Consider the following 14,655-nt stretch of genomic DNA (forward strand, 5'->3'; position numbering starts at 1 on the left):
AAACAAAAATGGCTGCCGGCATTATGGGAAGAGATTGAGTGAAGCTGGTATTCAGTTCGCAGTATAAAGCTTTTAGCTGACTGCAGGTAAACTGGGGATGAAACCTGGTATGTCAAACTAAGCTGTGCTGAGTTCTCCAAGTTAGCAGCACATCACTGTGCTTGGCGTCTCTGGAGTGCACTGGTCATATCTGAAAATCTTGCATCAAGACAACCTATGGGACCAAAGCCCAGCAGATATCTCAGATCACCACTAACAATATCCAACAGCAACTGAGTCGTGCACCAAGAGTTATAACCAGACCATTTTTACCAAACAAAACAACGACAAGATGGATGCCCTTTCTATAAGCAGCATGCCAGCAGTTGGAATACTTTCTGTTGAAGGGGATTCTGGGGGTTTGTGATGTTCTCAGCCTGGAGGGCATCCAAACCCACAAGTCCCATCTTCCCAGAGTGTGATCTAGTTATGGGATCAGAGGCACTTCCCATACTCCTGTTGAAGCTACACCCCCTCAGCCTGCTTATACTTTTTTTTCTGATTAAATGCAAAGAGGCAGAGGGGGAAGCATAAGCAAATCATGTGGACAGATTACACTTGCTCTGTTGATTACAAATAACTCAAACTCCAAAGTGTTGGTTATAACATTAGAACGAGACAAGAACATGACATTCCCTGCTACGAGAGGTCTGTGGATTTAAGAGTTCCATGAAAGATAAGCACTTTCTCCATTCATTTTTAGTAATTCAGCTGATAAGGCCAAAACAGAGGAAAATCTTGCTTACTTTGTCCAGTGGGACTCCAGCAAAGTTGAGTAATAGACAATTGTTGGTAGCAAAGCTGAGAAGGACCAGAGCAAGAGTGTTGGGAAAAATTGACTGACGATGGGATTCTAGTGGGGGGAAAAAAGTAAGAGTAAGTATTAAAAACGTTTTAAAGCAGCTGTGGTAGAACAGAGGCTGCAATATTTTGCTTTTTGTAAATTATAGCAGGTTGGACCGTTGAAATCATATGCAAATGCAGCCTTAAATGAGCAAGTGCTCAGCACTGGTGTGCAAGACAAAAAACAAGAGTAGGACTGGGAATTAAATTTCAGGAGAGTGAAGTCTCACAAGCAGTTTTTACGTAGCTTACACTAGCCTGGGGAAGTATTTAGAATGAACAGTTTGCAAGGAGACTTTAGCTGCTGTCAGACTAGGACCAGATATATATGCTGTCCTGTTCTGAATCTAAAAGCAAAATACGACCACAACATTTTACTTCAGAGCTTAAAATCTGACTTCCCCCTTCTCAACATAAAAATCAAAATACAAGTTGAAATTCCATTTTTGGCAAAGGTTTTTGATTACAAAATTTAGGATTGTGTCAATTTGGAACGCAAATTTTTACTACAAACAAGTATAACATTTATAATAAGATAAAGTTTCAGATGAAATTATTTCAGCCTACTATCAAGGAACAAAAGAGGAGTAGAGACCTGATTCTGGACATATGCTTTTTACTCAGCAGTTACGTAAAACAATCCTGAGAATTCCAACTAAATTTAGCTTATAGTGACTGTTTCACTGTCTTACTATACACTTATCAGCTTATCAACATTCTGGTCCGATACACAGCTATATCCAAACATACGGTGATACTCACATTAAGGTAGTGAATAGGTTTAGTGACATTGAACTTGTCCATGGTTGAAATTATTATGGAAGGAGTAGTAAGAAAAAACAGTACAATAAAAAGCAGCAAATTAATGCAAGCCCATCTAAACCACCATTTCAGTCCATGCACTGAAAGATTTTTCCTGGGGGGAAAAAAAAAAAAAAAGGACAAAAACAAGTAGTAAGCATTTACTGTTAAAAAAAGATATATATACTATCTGTGAAGCAACAGATAGCACTGCTTTTTCTAAATTGAGCTTTCATAGTCTCAAAGTTATACAACAAAGCACTACACAAGTTCCAGCTGCTATTAGAAATAAAACTGTGCAGCATTTCTTGAATGATAACATAAATTGCACTTGCAGAAGAACATATTTAGTCTTTCATAACACAAACACAATGTCTAATGTAGTTATGGCTTGGGATGAAACACTTCCACTGTTTAATAATACAGAAGTACTACGCAAAGTTAGAACAAGAAGAGACAGATAGAAAAAGATACAGAGAATTTCTGCAAGCAGAATAGCTATTAGAGGCAGAATCTACCAAGAAACTGTGATTTTAAAAAAATAAGTAAAAAACTTTGCATCCTTTCCTGCCATATTAAAAGAACAATCACAGGTCTTAAACTGGTAAAGTTCTTAAATGTTATCTGAAATGGTTCCCAAAGGGACTGGAATGATTTGAACCCCAGCCACAGCCAAGTATTTAGAACAGACAAAATGAGGATACAGAGGCTCAGTAACATTCCCAGATATGACGACTCTTTTTGTGAGCCTAGGTAAGTAACTTGGCAAATCCCTGAGCCTCCTCTTCCTCAAAGGGGAGAGGAGGGGGGAAAAAAAAAGCAACAAAAAAACCCCAACAAAACCCCACCATCTTCTCCTCTCAGAGATGTTTAGAAAAGCTTTGTAAGTGGTTCAACCCACTGATTATTTACTGTGTCTATAAGACAGTGCTTGAAAAAAGGAAGATGAAATGAAGCACACAAGCATGCAAGAACCCTTTCATGAAAAAGCCAGATTAAACTGACCCTACTTGGAGAGCAGCTTGCAAGAGATTTTTAATTCACATCTCAAAATAACACAGCTGTAAGAGACACAGCTAAGAATCATGGTTGTTTGCTTTATGTTTAAAGATTCAGTACTTTATTCCCCACCACAGAACTGTAGTTCTAGAGAAAACATCTCAATTATTAGAAATAAATGCCATAGTCAACCATAAAATTAATTTTCTATTAAAATCATTAGGAAAAAATATTGTGGTTTTTTTTAAAGTTATATACAGGTAAAATACAGTAACTTGTGCATGTTTGTGTCTCACTTGCAGTTTTGGTTTGGGCAATGGAAGTTTCACAACAATTTTACTGTCATATGACCAGGGGAGTATACTGATCCAACCCTAACTTACTTGCAAAGCAATTGGAAAACATTTAGTCATTTCTAGCCTATAACCATGAGAGAAAGTAGCACAGGAACAGTTTCATTCAAAAAGCATTTATCTATTTTCTGACACTCTCCTGTAAGTGGTGGGTAAAATCCTGGAAATTTAATGGGTCAATAAAAAGATGCGAGAAGACAGACTGTAGTTCACAGAGTGGATCAAGTTATACTTGTCACGTGGCAACTTAAAAAAATAGACATACTTGGAGAATACTCAGCACTAACACCAAGTTGCTTTCCTCAAGTCTCAACAGTAAATATGCATTAACCTCAAAAAATGGAGACACTGAGGCACAGACATTAATAAGCTTATTTTTTTTAATTTTTTAAATTATTTTTTTTTGTTAAAAGTTAACAGGAACTGCAGGTACCAGAACTTTGGAATGGTAAAACTAGTCAGCTTCTGGGAGGCCTCCCCACTGTCAATGAAGAACACCAGTAATGGAAATAAAGGTGCAGATTAGCCACATCCAAACACTATAGAAAGTCTTAGTTTAGGGTAAAGAAAAACGTACTCAGCCCCCTTCTCACGTTCTAAACCTACACTATCAGAAATAAATGGATGTAAGACAGGAATCTTACCAACAAATATTCTCAGGATAAGGAGCGTATGTAACCTCCCAGTTTGATACACACAGGTCCCTGCTGTAGGATGATGGCTGGGGTTCTCCTTTGCACTTAATACTCTGACATTTGCAGGCATTGAAGTCCTTAAGGATACTGTAAGGAAGAAAAAGAGGAGGATTTCTCCAAATTTTTACACCTGAAAAATGCTGCATATATAATGAGAAAGACTGGGAATAGAGATAAAGGTACTTAGACAATAATGTAACATTATACTATGCATGTAATGACCATCATCTAAACAGTTACTACCACAGGTCTTTGAGATCTGACAACGCTGGAAACAAAGCGCAGTCTTGATTTGAACTGTTCAGTGCTTTTACCAATACGAAGAACAGCGCTAACTTGTATTAAAAATCTATTCAAAAAATAAATCAAAGCCAGAGAGCATTAGAAATAATAAAGGCAGGCAGATCCCCAAGCATCTCTTTATGTAATTACAGCTGTTTTCAAATCAAAGCAAACTAAAGGATTAGTCTGCACTCTCATTTCATTACATTAGTATCAAAACTAGCCAATTTTGCCTTGAGTACCAATTCTCAGAAATTTTTTTATTGTGCTGGTATTCTCAAAATTCAAAATATTACTTTCACCCACTCCTAAAATAATCACAGCACTTAATTTTATCTTCTAATATTATGAGTTGATTGACAATCAATGTATTTAAACAAAATGTAAACACACAGAGAATAAATGCTTTCAAACTTTTCTCAAAACACAGCAACAGAAGTGCTAGGCATATATTCAGAGCCAGTACAACTGTGTGTGTGTGTTGCTGTGTAAAAAGTTCCACTCCAGATAAGCTCTATTACACCAGCATGGAAACAATATATATTGTATTTGAACAGGTACACTCTAAAATTCCTGAACATGCTTGTTTCTCAGTTGTGCTCTTAACAAAGAAAACAGAAACACACGCACAAACACCAAACAAACAAAAATAAGCCCCAAACCCCAGATCTTTACCTTACCAGAATTCAAGTAATGATGTCAAATTGCCAGCATCTTGCAGCAGCAAGTATTTAAAAAGTTAATTATATTTTGACAGTGTATTTTTAAAAATACATACAGAGCAAACTTCAGCGCTACTGGCCATACTACCAAGCACCATCATTAACCAAGCTTCTACAACCACATGACTCCATGAACTCCAGTCTTGGCTTCCTGTTTCTCCCATCCTATTTCAGGGCTCTGTGGAGCAGAGCCCACTAAGGGCACCAAATAACTTTCTAATTTGATAGTAGCCTCAGCTTCATATGTAATCTAATTTAATTTTCCAGAGAACGGAGTCTTCCACATCAATTCCAAGTTAAAAAAACTAAAATATTTTCAGTTCTTGATAATTGCACTCAGAGGTGCCTGCAGTGCAACTGAGAACACATGCTGAAGGAGAGACTACCCCATCAAAATTTTATACAACAAATTAGCAGCTTGAGAAGGAACTTCAGTGCTTATTTCTTCTTCCAGTTTCACATCTTAAAATGTTATTTCATGCTCTAGATTCTCTAAATATAGTGTGTAACACTACAAAATTAGAAGGGGGGGCAGATTTCACCACCTATAATCACTACTCAGTTAAAGAGCAGCAAGCAAAACTTTCTGCAGCATCTCAAATTCTTGCAAGGAATTCTATACCCTGGACTTCCTTTGGGGCGGGGGGGGAGGGGGGAAGAAAAAAGCCTGAAAGACTTGTCTGTGTTCTTTTGACCTTTAAGTCATGTTAGAGAGACATTTAAAACAGAGAAACTATGAAGAATAAAATGGAAAAGAATAAAAAAGGCATGATGTGTTATTTTTGCAATACAAATATTGTTCTGCTTCCCTTCTTCACCCACCTTGTGTTACTAAAAAAACGGATAAATCAGTAACTTGTATTCAAGAGCCAGTTAGTTCAGACTACTATTAACCTACACTGATGGACTGGATCGCACACAGAAGAGAAAGACTCCTTATCCCAATAAATGTCCAGACCCATTTAGTCCCTCATATTTTCTTCACTTGAAGCATACAGGCTAAGTGCACGTGTACGGGAAAACTTACCAGAAAGCAAAACAGACCAAATCCACAGGATGGTGAAGCAGAAGAAAGGAAGAAGAACCAACATAAGCAAACAAGCAACACAAACAGGACATCAGTTAACTATTATAGTTAAAAGAGAACAAACAAGACAGCAGACAAAACTTACTAGGTTGCCATAGATTTCTCTTGAAATGTTACAAAAGCCATTCCCAGTGGGTTATTATGAACAGCTTGTTCCTCTTTTGAATATTCTTCCATCAGTTCATTTTTAACTTTGGTATAATAATCCACAGCATCCTCCTGTTGCGAAATTGATGACCGTTACATTCAAGTGCCCAGTGGCTAGTATCTTCATTAAAATACAGCTTACACAAACCATAGTCTCTCTTCCTCATACTACTTCCACAAACTACAAATCACATCACAATGCAAAGACAAACGAACAAGTTTTTCCTTCTACTTCAATTTTTGCACTAAGATTACATTTCAAAAGTTTTGGGGAATTCCTTTTCTGTACAGTACAAGAACATGAACTATGAGCTACCTGCAATAAATGAATAAAGAGTTTTCTGAAGCTCAACAAAACGTGACATAAAAACTATTCTCTAGTCTTCTAACTCTCTACCTAGCCATAACTAAAAGTCAACACAGTCTCTTACCCTTTCACATCCTCTGACTTCACAACAGCAGAATTGGCCGCACGGCTTAGGGTTGATTTGGACCCGCTTGCCATACTTCTGATGCAGGTGTTCATAGTAAGTTAGGCTTTTTTCTGCCTGTTTTCTGGACAGAAAAACACATCCATAACATTTTGCAAGAAAACAGTATCAACATCAAGCTTAAGTAGTATGTAATCCCCAAGAGAAGAAGTTATGTCAAGGACTGATAAATTAGTCAATAAAGATATTCATATACCTTATTCTGGCTACTTAGTATAATTTCTTTTTGAGTCTGTAATAGCATTATACACCCTACACTTGTAGTGAGGTTCCAAGAAAAAAAAACAAAGAACGATGTTATTCTTGTGTAGCACAGAAGATAACATTTTTCTCTCCTGTAACCAGCACCTCTGGCCCAAGAAGTAGGGTCCCAGAGTTATTAATTCAATAGTTGGATTTTGCACTTTGGACTGCCCAACAATAAATGAATACATGCATGCATAAATAATCAGCAAGTTAAAGCTTATCTTATGCAACACACAACATATCACACCTACAAGAAACGGGCTGAATCCCACAACTCACCTTAAAACACAGCTAAATCTAACTGAAGTCCAGACCAGAACTTTAAGAGCAGAATTCATTTCCAGTGAGTGCAAGCTTAGTACTACTGGCATATGTTGATTAAGGACTGCCAAAGCAGTCACAAAATTATGCTAAACTCAGGTAGATTACAAAAACAAGTACCTTTTTTTGAAGAGATGAATAAGCTTGGCTACATCATAACACAGCTGGACCTCCAGCACAGTGCAGGTTGGGTAGGCAGCACTGAAAAGGAAGCAGTATGTGAGAATGGTAAGAACAGAAAGTACAATGAAGAAACTGTTTCAAAAAGCATCAGTGATGTCTGACATCTCAATCACTCATTTCATTTCTGAATGAGGTATGATAGACTGGAGACTTCCAGAGAGACAGTTACTGAAAGTTACTTTAATATGAGATGTGTAGCATTATTCCCAAGTAAAGGCCATGTGGGAGCATGAGTGGAAAGTGTGGATACACAGCCACCTTCTTAGATTCTAATTTTAAGATCAGCTAACTAACTTTATTGAAATACAGTCTTTTCTCAATTTTGTCTAAGGAGTAAGACCTGCTTTTAAAGATGAATACTACAACAAAAATTTTAAGCAGTGCAAGAGTCAAAACACATTTCTGCTTGGGCAGGTAAAACTACTAGGACAATTTTGTATCTCCTGTTCCTAATGGTACTACTCAAGCATGGAACTTACGTGAAATGGCCTTGTATTGTCTCTTCTTTTGCATTTTTTGGAAGACCAGTTATAAACAATGTGCACTTAACCTGCAAGAGAAAATACAACTCCAATTTTGAGAAAGCACATCACGAAAGAGAAAACAAGAAGGTAGCAACACAGCACAAGTAGCTGTGTCGTAGAGGGGAAAAAAAAGGATAGTAAATTTTGATTTTGATGGGAGCTGCATCTATTCAAGATAGCGCCACATTCACCTTCTACATTGGTAATAAGTTACAACAAAACTTCACAAATCCCTCTCCAACCCCCTTCTTGCCATTCATCTTCACAATTCACTTGGTAGAGCTTTGCTTTCAGTAAATTCCTTCACACTTATGTCACATTCTAGCAAGCAGGAGGCATCTTAGCAATATGGTCTTTTAGCACTATCCACTTGCAAATATGCTGTGTAATTTTTTCACCCCAACACAGAAACTTACTGTGTTTTCTTCTTTATATGTGACATACTTCATGTGATGTCTCATGAAGACAACAGTCAGAATCAGGTAAACAACAGCAAAAACTGTGTGCAGCCAAAGAAGATTATTGCTGTTGGATAAAATGTTATGAATATGAGAAACGGGAAGAACTAATTGTCCAACTGATACAAGTAGCCATCAAAACGCTAAGCAGACGGAACTTCTCATCGAAAAAAAACCAAGAAAAAAAGGTAGTTACTGATAGTCAGTCATGCCCATGCAGATGCCTATGCAGGGTTACTTGCTTATCATAAAATTCTATGGATAACAAACCTACAAAGCGCCTTCTCATTCAGATGACCAATAGCACACACCATGCTGTTTGCCAAAATGTTTTTTATTGGCCTTATTAGTTACTGTGCTGAGTGGATAATTGAACTCTCCTTGAACACAATCCTTACTCAAACTGAAAACAGCCTAATACAGGGAATAAATTCTGCTTCTCAGATAGCTCCTTCCTCAAAGCTTACAGAAGTTCTGTTCTGAGAACAGTTATTCAGTTTTGTGAAGAGCATTAATAATTACAATTAACCTAAAATATAGGAATGTATTCTACAGATTAAAAAAAACCCAACCAAACAAAAAATCCCCACCAGTTACTAGGATTCATAATGTGGTTAAAAACAAGTGCATTGGCAGAAACACTATTTGACACAGTAGCATGGATAGATGTGGACTGATCAAGTAATAAAACAGAAAAACTGTACAGCCGTGTATCTCAAATATTTTACAGACTGTTTTTACAACACACAAAAGTAATTTTAATCGTGATCTGGGATGGGAGAGATATGCATACACATAAATCTGATGTAAGAGAATTTAAGTCATCTGAGTTACACATTCTAGTAAAGCTGTCAGCTTTATTTTCCTTCTGGAGTATGGTTTCTTTTAACGTGGAAATTTCTGAAAATAATATTGCTCAATGTGCAGTCATTAGCCAAGAGAAACATGTGGTGTAAGAAGTAAGAGCTGAGAGAGTAGAAGCCAAGTCTCCAGATTTCTTATCAGCACTGTAACTGCATAGCCTGAAGCAGAACACATCCCAGTTTCAGTTGGCAAAGCATGAATAAGTAATTCCTGCCCCATGAGCCATGCTGCAAGTATCAATTCATGTGTTTAGACACTACAGCAGGAAACAGACATAAGCATAAAAGTACTCTGCAAGATTTACTTACCCAGTTTGTAAGTTTACTATAGTTGTTCTTCCAAAACTATAGGGATCTTTATCTAAGAAGAACAAAAACAAGTAGCATAATTAACTGGTGCAACATTTATATGCAAACTATCCGAAAGTCAGCTTTTATTCTATTCTTTAAAAAAATGTTGATATACTTCTTTTTAATGCTGAGCACGTTCATTGTTAAAAAGATTTAGAATCATAATCGATGCTGGTTTAGCCTGTATTGCATTTTAAAGTTGGAAAAAAACCAAACCCCAGGATTATACCGCATTCAACCCATCAAGAGAAATAATAGACTGTTTTTAAAAATCTGAATACTAGATCTTTGCAGCAGTTCCCTTTCTCCCTCCAATCTCCTTTCACATTCATGAACAAGATTGTTTAGGGATTTGAACATATTCCCATTTTCATTCCATTTTCACTGATTCCTTATCTCAGATTTTAAACTGCATTAATTCAGTGTTGACAAAAGAGTACTGATAACCTTACTAAGGTCAAAAATGAGAAATTTTATATGACATGTTTCTCTAGACTGTCAAGTATTTTAAAAAATGATAATGCAAGTGAGTGAAAATTGAGTACATGTTGACAAAGGAAAAAGAGCTAAGTACATCTGGAAAGCTAAACAATCTTCTAGCACAGACTGTTAAACCACACTGCAAGTTAAGTCATCAGAACAGAAAGAACTGCAAATCCACCATACATGGATTTTGTGTAAGGGGAGGAAGGCACACTAAAACTTCATATTTGTTTTTCAGCTGTATTTCCTAGCATTACAAAAATTAATGCAAGAAAATAGAAGTTGTAGTCTCCTGCTTTAGAAGGCCAGCCACACGGCCATTTGATTTAAGAGACCATCTGTTGGTATCCAAGATACTACAACTTTTATCCACTTGAGGTTAGAGAAGGTCAGTGCACACAAATTGATGTGTATTACAAAATCCATTTTGGAATAAATATACAGGCAGTAACTAGACCAGAAGAGGGAACTAAATTCTATAAGTTCTTTGAAGGCATCAGCATTGCTGTCTTTACTTTATGAAAGAGGTGAAGACAGCAACTAGGGCAACAGTTGTGTTGGATCTGATTCTGTAAAACTAGGGATAAAGGCTGAGAACAGACACGGAAAGCAAGGAAGGAGGAGTGACGGGGAAAGTGATAAAGGGTGCTTTGAAAGAACAAAAAAAAGAAAAATGCAAAGAAAAAAAAAGAACAGCAACCGTCTTTAAGAAAGCAGATATTAATATAAACAGAGAATTGCTAAGAAAGAGCTCATAAAAGGGAAGTCAGAGATGGCAGTTCCAGAAAGAAACAATACTAAAGGCACAGGTACAACATGCCCCATTACAGACAAGGGCTAAGTCACAAGGCTCTTTAAAACGCAGGTACGAGTAAACTGAAAACAAAAACTAGGCCACATTATTAAGGACAATAGAAGAGAATAAATTATAGGGACAAAGATCAGCAAGGTCAGTACACAAAATAAGATGCAATTGTTGTGGCATAAGGACAAACAAAACAAAAACAAAACACAAGCAAGTACTTCACTTGAGAGCTCCTGGGAAAACCAAAGGAATTCTTGCCTTTTTTTGCATCACTGTTCACCAAGATGATCAACAGTGAACAACTCTGTAAACATGATCTTGACAAGACTGATACAAAGCCAGGTATAAAACAGGCTTATAAGGGCTCATTATCAAAAAGAGAAGATCTAAACAGGATTTAACAGAGTTCTATCCACCAGTATTCTCATTAGCAACCTGAGTGACAGATTAGAGGACACACTTATTGTATTTGTTGCGTGTGAGTTAATAATGGATAGAAGTAGGTGTCACACTGGCAGACATAATCAGGACTGGGCTGCAAGAAACATGAAGCAATTCTTTGTCTAGTCAGCACCAACAAAGTCTCAGCGAGAAGATTTGAGCTGCAAACCAAAACAGAAGTGAACAATGGGAGACTGTCTAGCTAGATATAAATTTTGCAACGATATAAACCACAACATTCTTCTCAGAATATAAAAAAAAAAATCTTACCAAGTAGATCACCTGATAGGTTGACAGGCAATATGACACACACAGACAAAATACTGACAGCAATCAACAAACAGATGATGTGACGCTGGAAGGCAAGGTAATGTATGGCATCTTCACCGCATCTCTCATGAATCTCATCATCGCTGCATCATAGATAGAAAAGCACACGGTCAGTCTACTTAATATCCTTGGGGTTTTGGGGGTAGTTTTTGAACATACATTAATTTCTCATTCTACCCAGTGACATCTCCATCAATCCCTACACATTTTCATCATGGTTGTGTTCTTTCACGTATAAACTTAAGTTCTAAAAGTGCCTTTTTCTCATGCAGTACCAACATGCAAAAATGAACATGAGGGAATCTGAGACAGAAACAAGTAATCTGAAAACCAAATATAAGTCCAAGTTCTTTTTTATCAGTCTAAGAGAGGACAAAGTCATTGTTGTGACCTCCTGCTTTATGACAGTCACAAGGTGTGAAGCCTAGCTGTCACACTTTAAGATCACACTGTGACAGTGTTCACTTGTCTCCACTTGGCTCCCCATGAGGAAAATGACAACACAATCACCTTACTCGTACAACATCCAATTAACAGAAGATATTAATAGGCATTGGAATGAACTCTCATCATTTATCTAACTAGCAAAAAATGGAGAAAGACAGGCTCAATCCCAACTCCTTTTCTGTTTCAATGTACCCAAGCTAGAAATTGATTTTTAAGAACCATGATTTACTAAGCCCCAAGAGATACAAAGAACAGACATCACACATCTAACATTCGGTTTCTGGGAAATAGTGGGATGGGCTTTTCCTAGTTAGTCAATTCCAGCCCCAACTAAACCACCAGTTCTCCACAGAAATCCTTGCCAGGAAACCCTGTTTCCTGCCCGGGGCCCTACTGGCTTCAAACAGGGGAACACCCACACAGTACTCTTTGAAGGGTAAAAGCCTAGAGCCTAGTTATTAGCTCAGAATCCATTTAAATGCCAAAGATTCACTTAGGTTCACACACTGTCTCAAAATCAGGAAGTCCCTGGGCTGCCAGCAGAAGGACGACTATATCCTGAAGAAGTATTCTCATAAGCTGACCTTGTTTTCATATTCTTTTTCCACACCAGAGGCACCTGTATCACTGTTTGCATTCAATTCTATCTACTCAAGGAAAAAGACCCCAACCAATCATTTCTGAATGCGACCCCACTTTTTTAATTACAAAAAGAACAAAGCAAACCACAGCTCACTATTTCTGTTTTATATACTTACTGCATCCGAAAAGCAGCTGTCATCCAAGAACAAAACCCCTATAAATAAAGAAGGACGTTTTCAGGAGCTAACATACTTGTACAGATTAGAGACTATATTTTTTGTAAGAGAAGTGTTTCCATTAAGCCAATCTCTTAGCTAAAGTTTGTTTGTTGCTCTGAAATTATCATTTAGAAACATACAGAAAAATACCTTATACCCTACAGACTTTTTACAAGGTATTTCATATATCTGTCTTCAGAGAGTATTTAAGGTTGGGGGGGGTTTTTATTACTTGCACGTTTATTGCTTGGGCTTCTTTAAATTTACACAAGTGTGACCAAATCCCACCTTCAATGGACACAAGTCAAGATTGAGGCTTCTAAAGAATTCTTTTTTAAAGGACTGTTTTAGAGCAGAAAAGATGATTAATTTTTTCCAGAACCATTTCCAGAGACTCTCCAATTTCATGGATAAGTTCCATGAGTCTAATACAAGTTAATCAGTTAAATGGTAGTTAGAAACACCACTGTGATTACATTGACGGAAAGGTTTCTTGTATAGGTTTACAAACTCTCCTATGAAACTGTACAGCAGAGATCACATCTCACTGGATGTTCCAGTATGGTTCAAAGAAATTTTGTCTCTCGACAGGCCTCGTCTTCCAAGTGACTAGTGTCGAGCTAGAGAGATACATTTTTATTCAAGAGTTTCAATGATAAAGTTGCTTTAGGGTTTTACAAAAGATGAAGAAAACTACACAAATAGCAGAGCAACCCTGATCAAACACCAGTATGTTTTTGATGCTCACACAATTATTTAGTTGCAAGGCTAAATATTAAGTTGATACATATATAAAAGTGTAGGCTGCCACCACTGGACAACTCTCGCATGGTTCATTCTGAAGCTGCAACAGGAAACGCTAGAGATGTGTGAATTCAAAGACTCCAGAATGACTGTGGATGGAATCAATCAGAAGTTTGGCCAAAAAATTATCTTCCACTCCATACCAGTTTTAATATTAAGAGCACATGGCATTATTACTAGCCTCACACTTGCATCCAGTTTTCTCATCTTCATGAGGAAGACAATGTACTATAAAGACCAACTAGGTATTATTTGCAATGTGAACATAGCATAATTTGTACTTAAATAACAGTTCAAAAAGTTATTTACTAGTGTTTTTACTCCCTCTCCCTCCCCCCTTTTGAACGTCCAAGATATAGTCTCTTTCCTAATTAAAAAAAAAAAAGTTACTTGAAAACAACACCACCAGATATTGGTTTATGATATGGCAATAGTTTGTCAGAGAGAGATTAGGTATGGTTCTATAAAAACACAATAAAGAATGCATTACTCTTTTTTGCATATAGATGGTCTTCCAGTTTAACGACTGGTTCATCGGACTAGGTGAAATGGCAAATTACAACAGATTTCGTTAAACAGTTTACATTTTAAAAAAAACATATCAAAACTCTAGAATATTTACCCTATCATATTCAAGATCTTCAGGTACTGATGAAGATGTTGACAGTCGGTTGTATCTTGATTCACTAAAATACATTAAATGATGCTTTTGAATATCTTCAATAACAGACGATGGAATTCCACAGAATTATTTCAACTTTACATATTTGGAAGTAACTAAAGGAAGTAGTACAAAACCACTTTTTCTCTTATGAAAGTTGTGGCTTTCACCTTGTAGCACATGCTTAATTTTAGAAACTTGTGCTATGTCTCATGTTGAAAAGGGAGGACACTCAAGCTCCTGAGGTGAGAGCATATAACTGAACTAGAAAGAAAACAGTGTTTTACTGGGATATTAAAACCACAGTAACATAAGAGAATGCAACACAGGTTTGGAAGTCCAGCGAGGATCAGGTTCGCAAGCTAGCTTCCTGTTTAGATATTCCTCCTTACAAGACATCATCTCTCTTCCCTCCACCTTTCTGCCTTCATCTTACAACCACCACTCAGAATTTCACCGCACAACTAAATCCCTTACCT

General features: G+C 37.0%; 1 protein-coding gene across 2 annotated transcripts in view; it reads right to left on the reverse strand.

Annotated features, from left to right (window-relative positions):
* TMEM63A (transmembrane protein 63A) overlaps positions 1-14,655 on the reverse strand; it is a 32,375-nt gene that overhangs the window by 11,825 nt on the left and 5,895 nt on the right. For both annotated transcript variants that reach the window (XM_075749367.1, XM_075749368.1), the window contains 12 exons: positions 14,138-14,201; positions 12,670-12,707; positions 11,405-11,547; positions 9,364-9,415; positions 8,150-8,258; positions 7,689-7,759; positions 7,147-7,227; positions 6,400-6,523; positions 5,907-6,040; positions 3,680-3,817; positions 1,645-1,798; positions 786-892 (listed from right to left, as the gene is read on the reverse strand). In XM_075749367.1, coding sequence (XP_075605482.1) covers positions 786-892; positions 1,645-1,798; positions 3,680-3,817; positions 5,907-6,040; positions 6,400-6,523; positions 7,147-7,227; positions 7,689-7,759; positions 8,150-8,258; positions 9,364-9,415; positions 11,405-11,547; positions 12,670-12,707; positions 14,138-14,201 — 1,215 coding nt within the window. The remainder of the gene's footprint in view (positions 1-785; positions 893-1,644; positions 1,799-3,679; positions 3,818-5,906; positions 6,041-6,399; positions 6,524-7,146; positions 7,228-7,688; positions 7,760-8,149; positions 8,259-9,363; positions 9,416-11,404; positions 11,548-12,669; positions 12,708-14,137; positions 14,202-14,655) is intronic.

The sequence above is a fragment of the Balearica regulorum genome, chromosome 3 (assembly GCF_011004875.1).
Source record: "Balearica regulorum gibbericeps isolate bBalReg1 chromosome 3, bBalReg1.pri, whole genome shotgun sequence".
Taxonomy (NCBI): Eukaryota; Metazoa; Chordata; class Aves; order Gruiformes; family Gruidae; genus Balearica; species Balearica regulorum.